Genomic DNA, 11,352 nt, shown 5'->3' with positions numbered 1-11,352 from the left:
GCTCCACCAGGCAAACCTCTAAGCTGTTTGTCTCATACGCTGCACCCCGTGTGGGAACCCCAATCACTGCCCAACGTCTATCCAAGTGGATCGTAGGTCTGATAGAACTCTGTTACCTACTAGCGAAACAGCCGTTGCCAGGCCCGGTATGGGCTCATTCCACCAGGGCTGTCGCTACATCCACTGTGTTCCTGAAGGGAGTACAGCTGCAAGACATTTGCAGAGCCGCAACCTGTGCCACGCCTACTACCTTTATCAGGCACTACGCCCTAGACGTCCGAAAGACCATCAATACCAACATGGGACGTCAAATTTTGTCTTCAGCTACGCAGTGATCATCCTGACAGCACCCGCCTCCAGGTAGGCTACTGCTCGCTAATCTCCCATTGGTGTGAAGCACAGAGACCACAAAGAAGATAAACAGGTTGCTTACCAGTAACTGGTGATCTTCGAGTGGTCATCTGTGCATTCACACCACCCGCCCTCCTGCCCCGCTGCTGTCTTCTTTTACCTGTTTTCTTAGGAGATTGATACGGTTGGTAGGAACTGGCGGGATGTCCGTGCCTGCCCTTCTGGGCATGCTCACTGGGGCTCCTGAGCATGCTCAGTTGGGCCAGGCACGAAAATCCTTTTAAGAGAGCTTGCTAGGCACCGGCAGATCCAGCGCAGGCGCACTAGATCCCATTGGTGTGAATGCACAGATTACCACCCGAAGATCACCAGTTACTGGTAAGCAACCTGTTTTTATCTTACCCGTTTGGTGTAGTGGTTAAGTGCACGGACTCTAATCTGGGAGAACTGGGTTTGATTCCCCACTTCTCCACTTACACCTGCTGGATGACCTTGGGCAAGCCATAGTTCTGGCACAACTGTTCTCGAAAAAGAGCAGTCTCTGTCAGAGCTCTCTCAGACCCACCTACCTCACAGGTGTCTGTTGTGGGGAGGGGAAGGGAAAGGAGTGTGTAAGCTGCTCTGAGACTCCCTTGGGTAGTGAAGGGCGGGGTATAAATGCAATCTGTTCTCTTCTTCTCTTCTCTACCCTTAAAAAAAACCACTCAGTTAATTATGCATCCTATAGAAATCTTTCCCCCCCAATATAATTTTTTCAGTTTTCAAAATTCCAATAACAAGTAAAAACAATAGTTTACAGGATAAGTGTACATAAACTTAACAGCATAAAAGAGCATTTTTCATAAGCTTAGTGTTGACATCAACATTCACCACAAATGAAAAGTGATCTTAATGCTTCATCAGAGTTGCAGATAGGTGCAGCAAAGCTAAACAGGAGTCTTACACCTTTTTTTGTCATAAATCTTTATTGCTTTAATCAAAAACACATATCCAGCTATGTAGTGCTCATTATAAGAAAAGCTTCCAACGGCATTGTATCAATTTATCAAACAAAACTCTTAAGCCTAACATTCCACCTTTAAGTTCTTCCATTTATACAACTTGATCCAATTATTTTCAAAACAAGATTGATCTTTCCCTTTTAGCAAAATTGTTAATTTATCCATTTCAGCAACATTAAACATTTTTTGTAAAAATTCTGCCCAGTCTGGAATGTTGTCTGTTTTCCAATATTTGGCATAAAGGATTCTGGCAGCGGTTACACTATGAATCAACAAAGTTCTGTCTACATTTTGATATACTTCTGGTATCATTTCTGGTTTTAATGGTATTTGGATTTTCAACAATTTCCTGTAGTTGTTTTTTAATCATCAGCTAATATTCCTTTGCTTTGCTACTTTGAAAAGAAAGAAAAAAAAAAGCAAAGGAGTCTTACACCTTGAAGACTAACAAGTTTCTATGCTATGTAAATGTGTGTGAACTAAAGCCTGATTGGTACAGTGGTCTCTAGTCCATGAAAGCTTATTCTAGAATAAAAACAGCTGGTCTTTAAGGTCAGAACTGCAAGCTCTTTCTAAAATTATCATCAGCATTGGCTTTATATTTCCATTGTAATATATTCAGTAGTAGTGAGGGGTTTTGACCCTTTTTTACTTTGATTTGTTCTAAACAATGAACTAGTATAAATGCTGCCGTGAATAAGCCTTAACAGAGGATGAAATGAAGGAGTGAATACATGAATAAGGGTGATTCAGACAGGAGGATTAGAAAAATGCACGCTTTTAAATTCGAGTCGTTTTTCAAAAACCTGGCTGCTTTTCATATCATATTATGATCTTGTCAAAGGCAATGCTGGGGTATTATTGCTCTGTTTGCAAGAGCAGCCAGAGGTTGCACAAGCGTACATTAAAGTGTGGTGAATTAGAATATTTAAGAGCGTGACCATTGTCATTCCCATGACTGCAGTTTGAAAGGGAGCAAATCTCAAGTATAAAATAAGTGGGTTAGGTTTAATGATCCATGGACTCAAGGACTGTGGATCTTTCCCTGATTCCTCTTCCAACAATAGTCTTTTCCATCCCCAGAAAACTGGGGAGGGGAAAGGAGGTAAAATTACCCTCTTCAACCCCTTCTGTTCAGAAGAAGTAGGAAGGGTGATTTCATCCCATTCACCCTCTCCTCTGCTGCTTCCTGACCCACATGGCTGTTAGTTCACATAGATTCTGCAACCCAGGAATAAGTTTTTCCAGGGTTGGAAAGAACCACTGGAGGGAGAAAAACATGGGAAAGATCTTACTTCGATGACTCGGTGGATCTAATTTTGTGTGTACAAGAAGACATAATTTTAACTCAGACATTCAAATAAAGAACTTAACTATGGTTGAAGCCCAATGCTTTTCACTACTTAATTTAATATTGCATTCCATTTACAGTATTCAGACCTGTATTTCTGCACACAATGGACCTAGTTTGCACTGTACTACGTATTATGCAATGTGGTACCCTTAGAACCTCTGCTTAATGGAACTTTTTCATAATTTATAAAGCATGCCAAGATGTGGCTGTGGAAATCCGTGGCAAGATTGAGGAATTCAAACCATACATACCCCTTATTCAAGGCCTGCGTAATCCTGGTATGCGCAACCGACATTGGGAGATGCTTTCAGATGAGATCAAAATCAACGTGAAGCCCAAGGCCAATTTGACATTTGCACGCTGCCTGGACATGAAGCTTCAGGATCACATTGAAGTCATAGCCAAAATAGCTGAGATTGCTGGGAAAGAATACTCCATTGAGCATGTGAGGAGAACATTCCATCAGACTTTCCTTGCAATTTAATTGTTTAAATGTTTCATCAAGCGTATTGACCTATGCTAGGAGATTAGATACTTCTTAATTTGGCATGATACTGGGACAATATATATAAAATACTCTATTATATATAATATTAGATTACCTTGACAAATTTTTCTTGGAGCTAGCCTCCTCAAACATATAGAAGGTAGACAGCATATTAGAACTACTAATACTAATAAACCCAGAACTGGATGGCCCAGACTAGCCCAGTCTCATCAGATCTCAGAAGCTAAGCAGGGTCAGTTCTGGGGAGTACTTGCATGGGAGACCACCAAGAAATTCCTGGGTTGCAGTGCGGAGGAAGACAATGGCAAACCGTTTCTGAACATCTCTTGCCTTGAAAACCCTGTGGGGTCACCATAAGTCGGCTGCAGCAGAACTCTACACATACAGTACTGATCAGGCAGGGTGGAGATATTTTAAATAAATAATGCTAGTCTACAGAAGTGTAGATTTGAATTTCATTTTTCATAGTGAATATGTTTAATGAATTTATACCAGTGATCCACAGACCAATGTATGAGAGAATTCTACATTACTGGCTCTGGTTCTGTCCTTACGATTTTAATTGGTGTGGTGGATTTCCCTCTACAAGGCTGAGGATACCTTTTTCAAACAGTGCAATCCTGTGCAAAAGTACTCCAGTCTAACACCATTGATTTAGGGATGCCAGCCTCCAGGTGGGTCCTGGAGATCCCCTGTAATTACAACTCATCTCCAGACTACAGAGATCAGTTCCCCTGGAGAAAATTGATGCTTTGGAGGGTGACTCTCTGGCACTGTACCCCTCTGAGGTCCCTGTCTTCTCCAGGCTCCACCCCCAAATTTCCAGGAGTTTCCCAACCTGGAGCTGGCAACCCTACCCCCCACACTACTCGCTGGTGGCCAGGGGGACCTACATTGATTTCAGTTAGCTTCAACTAGACTATCTCTGCACAGTCTGTACCAAACAGAAGGGTTTTGCTCCCCTGGTCCCTGAAGAGGAGACCTGGCCCCATTCGTTATCAGACATCACCATGCTATAACGAAAAGTAGGCCAAGGCCATTCTTAACTCACAGGATATTTGATCACAGATGTACAAAATCAAGTCATTTCTCAGTATCTGCTGAGTCAGCTGGCAATCTAAATTTAATTATTGTATAAATAAAATGGTGTCTTCCGCCCATTAAGGCCTTTCAGTAGCATGTCAACGGCTATTAGCTGTTTACAAACATATGGAACCTCCATATTCAGAGGCAATATGCCATTGAACTTAGAGTTGCTGCTGGGCAACAGCAGAGGACCTCCACTGCCTTCTTGTCCTGCTTGTGGACTCCCTAGAAGTGTCAGGCTAGCCCTGGTGAAGAACTAGGACTGCAGAAAAAGCCCTGCTGGGTCAAATAAAAAATCCCCCTTCCTCTGCATTCAGGGAGTACTGTTATATCACATTTCAATTCTTTACTATGGCCAGATTGATGCTAACTGTACCAGGTTTTCATTTCCAATTTCATTTCCCCCAACCAGCAATTGCAATGAGTAAAGATTATATCTGTACTTCTGCAAAAATTCCTACAACTGTTCATCCTTCTCATTTCTTCTCCCAGAGAAACTTCTTGGGTGATTTCCCACAAGCGCTGCTCCGCGCTCACTCCTCCCTTTTGCCCCATTGGTACGTGTCAATTTCACACAAGCTGCTGCGTGGCCGCATTTTGCCCTGCAGCTTTGCGCGATTTCCCCCGCGTCTACTCAATCCTCAAAAAACAGGATTGAATAGACACGGGGAAAATCACGTGAAGCTGCAGGGCAAAATGTGGGTGCAGCAGCTTGTGTGAAATTGACACGTACCATCGGGGCAAAGGGAAGAGTGAGTGCAGAGCAGCGCTTGTGGGAAATCACCCCAAGTCTTACCCTAACTTTTTTTGGTGGTTTTGAAAGCCCTGGTCATGGCTTCATGCCTGACTGACCCCATCACTTTCCTATACATTGACTGTTGCCCTGTGTGTATGTGTTTGTATGCGCGTGCACACACACAAAGTTTTGTGTGCCTGAGGAGAATTTACTCACTTTATTCTTCTCCCCTTTGGCACCGCTCTAAAAGGAAATCCCTCCAATCAATAACTTGTGAGTGCTTGTCTTCCCCTCATGTTCCCTGCAAGTGCCAGAAAACGTTTCCCTCCTGCCAGTTCAAATGCAACAAAGCTTGAACAGCTGATGAATCTGTATAGGAAAGTGGTGATAAAAATGGAGGGAAACCATTCAAACCACTCAGTGTTATAAACAAGGTCCAGGCAGTGGACAAGGGAGTCAGAACAATGAAGAAACAGTAAGAAAGGAGGATGTGATTAGAACACATAGGCCCAGTCTACATCTAGCATTTGCTCTGCTGTTATACCAAACCCACAGTGGAACAGAAATTCCCATCTACATTGCATGCCACTTTCACTTTGATTGAGTATCGCATTTTATGGCAGTGTCCAGATTGCATGCTGCTTTCACTTTGTTTGATCTCTGGTTTTATTGTGGCTGTCTGCATAGATTTATGGCTGTTTTATGGCCATGGGGGGGGGGTGACTCTGCAGGCAGTACCGTGTTGGCCCCGGGGTACTAGAATGTGGTTTTGAACTGCATATTTTTCTGTTCCAGTGTGGGTTTGGTAAAACAACTGAGCAAATGCTAAATACAGACTGGGCCTTAGACACAAAAGAGAGGACCATGGTAGGTAGCCCCAGACATAAGTGCACTCAGGGCAGAAATACATGTTAGTGTTGGGACCCGACTCAGGTTCCTCACAATCACACAGCAGCAGCTGGGAATGGCCTCTAAAAAAAAGAAAAAAGCTGGGAATGGGCTCAGAATGCTGTTGTTGGGGGAGGAAGGGCTCCTGCCCCCGCCCAAGCTGTTTTCCCATGTGGAAACAGTGCTGAGGGGGAGTTATTGCCCCATTTTGCTGTTCCATGTGCACAGAATGCTCCATGTAGGCCCAACTGTTTAAGAACACTAATGTGTAGTTTGACCCTCAGTGAACCTGCAGGGTAGCAGCTCATGCCGTGCTGAGTCTGCATTGAGGGCTATGCTGCAGGCCAGGGTCATCTGGCGGAGTACGACTCCCCAACAAGGCGTTGTAATGAATTTTCTAGGAACTGTGGCTACCTGGTGCTAGGGTTTGAGAAGTACTGACCTAACCAAAAAAAAAAAGAGCTTCTGGTAGAAAGCAGTTTCCATTTCCAAGATTTCTGTCTTTCTGCCATCAGTTAACCATTTTATTATCCCCACTAATTGCAAATTTTGAGGTGGCAAATGTTTTGCAATGTACGTATAAAGACATGATGGCGTCTCATTTTCTAGGCCTTGGATAAAATGGAACATGAATGGGAATCTATCCTCTTCAATATTCTTCCCTACAAAGAAACAGGAACATTTATTATGAAGAGCCCTGATGAGGCTTCTCAACTTTTAGATGATCATATTGTCATGACTCAAAGTATGTCCTTCTCACCATTCAAGAAGCCCTTTGAGGACAGGATCAACACATGGGAAAATAAATTGAAGATGACACAGGTACTTTCAACTTGTCTTTGTGTTCTCATATAGGAATCTAACAAAGTGGATAAATGCCAAAAAGTAGCTATGAGGATGTCAGTATGCTGGTGATGCCTCTGTGTATGTATTCCTCTTAGCGTACACAGAGATCTGGCCTTGCTTATTGGGAAGTCTCTGTACACATTATAGATTCCTAGAGCTTTGTTTTAGATTCTGTGACTGTACTGAGAATAGAACTGTCAGGGTTGATTTCTTCTGACAATTTAAACACAGGTGTCCATCCCATAAACATTTGCCAGTTGGAATCTCTGTATCTAATACCCAAGAGCTGGTCCTTATCTGATAGGCAAATCCATAAAACTGCCAGGTTTGCAGGAATAGAAAATGTTAGTTAAAAACAAAATATCTGTGGGTATCCCCAGAAGTTCGTAGTTTGTGCATGTGCAAACAACCCAAAAATAGTTCAGTTGGCAAAATGGCACACAAAAACATGATGGCCAGCAGGAGCCGCTACCAAGAGGAGGAAGCAAGGAAGAGTGGCAGGATGGAGCTGGCACAGAGGGGGACAAGCCAGAAGTGACCCATGGCTGGTGAGTGGAAGGTGACCTAGAGCTAGCGGTGAGGAGGGGGAACTGGAGCCAGTCAGGAGGTAATGGGATTTCCCCTCTCTCTGAGGCATTGCAGGTCCCCTTGTATAGACAGTGTTCTAAGTACAATTCTTTTATGGCAATTTACATTTCAGTCATACTATTTTCCAGGTTCAACCCTTAGTGCCCAAGTTCCACTATTAAGAGTTGAAGCAGTTCAGGACTCAACAACATGTGACGGTGGGGGAAACCTTCTGTCAGGAATATACTAGCTGCCAAATCATTATAAAGCAGCAGTGGGGTGGCAATTTAAAGAACATTCAGGAAAGGAGGGAGGGAAATACTTAACCCTTTGTCTGCCCTTCCTCCTTTAACTGTATTTCTCCCAGGGAAGCACAGAGACTAGAAGTAATATTCACGGGGAACGTCAAATAAAGTTGCTTCAAGTGGGAAAGCAAGGTTAATTAAAGAAAGTGTTCAGCACTTCCTTCCACCCATGCCTGGTGCTCCTATCCCCACCGCCTGCCCAGTTTCATAAAGATGTGGCATAAACGAGGCTTCTAAAGGAGGAGGCATTTTTTCACACATGTTGCTGTCTAGTAGTATAGTACTCTGTACTTTAAAGATCTATTTTAGTTGACTATGGAAACACATCTTTCACAATGACCTGATATTACTTATGGTCCTGTTATTTGTAATGTACTTTGACAAAGCAGAAAAGGAGGCTTTCATTTTTATATTCTTTTGCTTTATTTATGGGCATTAGCCATCTTTATGATTTCGAACAAGAGTCTGCCAAGTTTTTCTGGCTGTCTCAGGACAACAAGGCGATGGAACCTGAGGCTCTAAGGAATCAGGTGACATGAGAGTCTGGCTTGCAGTTGTGTGATAATTTGTGCAGTGAGTTGAATGTGCAGTTGTGCTTGGCTTTTCCTTCCTATTTTATTTTTCTCATGGAAGACACAGAATTTCCATCTGGTGGCTGTGCTGAGATTTTTAACAGGGAAGAAATGCATCACCAGAAATTATAACACACATTTTCTCTTGTGGTAGTGAAGTATAGGAGGGAAGGGGGAGTGAAATAGTAGAAAGACAGTGATGGGAAATAGTAGAAAGACAGTGATGAGAAATAGTAGAAAGACAGCCTTGGGAAGCAGACTATGTGATAACCCACAATTTTCTGTAACACTGCTACAAGAAATTGTTGTCTGCTGCCACAAGCAATGGGTAAGAGGCAAGGGATTCCATTGCATGTCATCATAGTGACAGTGTTGTAGCCTGCAGTTACATAGCCTAGTCTGAAAGTTGAGGACTGAGGTGCTCCTCATCTTCATCTCAGTCTCAGAAAGTCTCGACACACATTTATTTTTCTGTATGGCTTTCTGACCATCCACACAAGTCTCAGTGCTGCCTGTTTGGAAGAAGACACTTAATTACACACCTGTCTGCCCACGAAATTTGACGAGCAGAGAGAGCAAAGTAATTTCTTAACCTCCAGCCTGACTCTGAGAGATATTGTATACCTGCCAGTACCAACAAGGATGGAGGAGCTCAGAGCAGCTTTAATCAGGTGCCAAGAAAGTGGTGTTTTGAACCTGGCTAAGCCCTGACACTTCAAACAGTAATCTAAACAAACAAACAAACATCAGGGTCATTCTGCAAGTAATTACTTTCTTTAACTCTTCATTGCAATCTCTGTGCAGTTATACGAGTTAAGTGATTGAATATGAGCTAGATCATTTGTAGAGCCTAGCTATTCCACAGCCCAAGGTGAGCAGTGTAATTCTCTGTGAGTTTAATTTCACTGGGAATATGAAAAGTAGACATAAATTGGTTCATAGTTTTCTTTGACACCCCCCCCCCCATTAAAGCTGTACTAGCTCTAGATTGACATCTATAGATTCAAGGGAAACTTGCTTGTTGAAGTATGTTGTAGGAAGTAAGTATGTTGAAGGAATGGCCATTGTGATCTAAGCTAAGAAAAATTGTAAAAATATACCACTATGTCCCACAGTTTTGGTGGGGGCTTTGCTATAGGTACACATCAGAGAGAAACAACTCTATGCCCCAGCTCAAACTTTCAAACTTTCCTCCTTCAATTCATCCTCTTATTGTAGATATATGGAGGGAAGTAACATGTGAACTGGGTGGGAGCTCTAAGTTGTAGCCGCCTTATGATTCCGCTATGAGAGAAGTTGCACAGGAGTGCCTTCTCTTGGATAGCACTTCCCCGATAAAGCTGTGTGGCAGTGTTTTACACAGGAGAATTTTGAATGCATAACCTAAGACAGGAATACAGAAGCAGTAACTTATTCTTAATAGTAACTCACCAATTCTTCAGTATGCATTCTTGAACTGTGAGACACAGAGTCTTCCAGTTTTGAGTATCAATAATCCTTGCCTCAAATGATACATTCCCCTCTAGGTTCTAATATAAACTACAGCTGCAACTGCTGTCTGGAATGATTGGATTCGCATCACCTGCCACTTCTGTAAAAACATATATCACCACAGATTCTCCTACTGCATTTCCAGTAGCCAAGCAATGCTCTTCAAATCTTTCAGGATGCATTAGTATATCCCAAATGACCATCAAAATGTTGCTATTGAAATGCTAATTCCCTTTCATGATGGCCTAGCCAAGAAATGGTAAAATTGTTTCTCATACTAAAGAAACCTGAGTGCTAACCATTATGCCGCTTCTCACTAATATTGAAGGTACTGAAGAATTTAGCAAAGCTTTGATTTCAATGAGATTTAAATGTGGTCTTCCTGAGGATGTGATGAAGGCCCCTGTTGGATGGTTTTTCAGTGCTGCTGCAAAACTGAATTATTTTGTGGGGCTTTAAAAATGTAATTATGTTAAATGAAGCTCAACTGTATCTTTTCCTAGTAGTTTTTTATCTTTTCATTATTATTTTTTTGCTTTGTTCTTTCTGTCATACATGTTTGGATACTGTAAGCTGGATGTGTAACCTTGGAGTTTTCTTGCATGGTATCAAATGGTAGTGTCCAGCCCCCAAATGCACCCCTCCTTTTATCTCACTAGGATATTTACTGTGAAACAGTGGGTGATCATTTGAACTATCATAAAATACACACTAATGCAATTATTCCAAGTGCAGATTTTCCTTTCTCCTATCTTCAGTTTAAGTCCAGAACATAAATATTGAGCTAATTACTCCAGTGCTTGTCCTGATGTGCATGCATTCCTTCTAGGATGTTTTAGAGGAATGGCTGACATGCCAGCGTGCCTGGCTCTATCTAGAGCCCATTTTCAGCTCAGAAGATATCAATAGGCAACTGCCAGTGGAAAGCAAACGATACCAAACCATGGAAAGGATGTGGAGAAAGATCATGAAGAATGCTGAGGAAAACAGAGAGGTGAGGCTACAGCAGTGGTGGCGAACCTATGGCACGGGTGCCAGAGGTGGCACTCAGAGCCCTCTCTTTGGGCACGCGTGCCATCGCCCCAGCCAGGCCCAGACCATCATTAAAGTGTCGAATTCTCTGCCAAATAATTTTAAGTAAATGAAAGAATTTGGGATTGCTTTCCTTACTTTGTTTGGATCATCTTAAGTTAACGTATGAGCTGTTTTTTTCTAAAGTAAAACCTCAGTATTCAGGTTAAATTGCCATGTAGGCACTTTATTTATTTATTTATTTATTTATTTAAACATGTTTACCCCGCCCTCCGCGCAAGCGGGCTCAGGGCGGCTTACAGGGGGCACAAGCCCATACATAAAATCCAGTATAACAATAAAATCATAACAATAACAATAAAGTGCATTCATTATCAAGATGGTCTTAAGTGTTAAGATGGTATCATCCAGCAACCCCATTGGGTACCACTATCCAGTAGGTGGTTCATGCCAACCCCCTGTTCTCATTGCCGTGTAGATCTCATTACCGTATGGGCTACTAAGGGCAATTCCCGATCTCGATGGTATTGCCACCATTGGTGGTGGTGGCAGCGGCGGCCCCTACATGAAAGCCTGGTGGAAGAGCTCCGTCTTACAGGCCCTGCGGAACTGCAT

The 11,352-nt window shown here is 42.6% G+C and overlaps 1 protein-coding gene across 1 annotated transcript in view; it reads left to right on the top strand.

Moving 5' to 3' along the window:
• The window catches only part of DNAH1 (dynein, axonemal, heavy chain 1), a 204,482-nt gene that overhangs the window by 56,658 nt on the left and 136,472 nt on the right, over positions 1-11,352 (top strand). Inside the window, exons 20-22 of the mRNA XM_015407009.1 lie at positions 2,898-3,151; positions 6,534-6,746; positions 10,535-10,699. Of these exons, the coding sequence (XP_015262495.1) occupies positions 2,898-3,151; positions 6,534-6,746; positions 10,535-10,699 (632 nt within the window). The remainder of the gene's footprint in view (positions 1-2,897; positions 3,152-6,533; positions 6,747-10,534; positions 10,700-11,352) is intronic.

This window comes from Gekko japonicus, unplaced genomic scaffold, assembly GCF_001447785.1.
Source record: "Gekko japonicus isolate JY-2015 unplaced genomic scaffold, Gekko_japonicus_V1.1 scaffold1974, whole genome shotgun sequence".
Classification (NCBI taxonomy): Eukaryota; Metazoa; Chordata; class Lepidosauria; order Squamata; family Gekkonidae; genus Gekko; species Gekko japonicus.
This window is presented reverse-complemented; position numbering and strand designations above follow the sequence as displayed.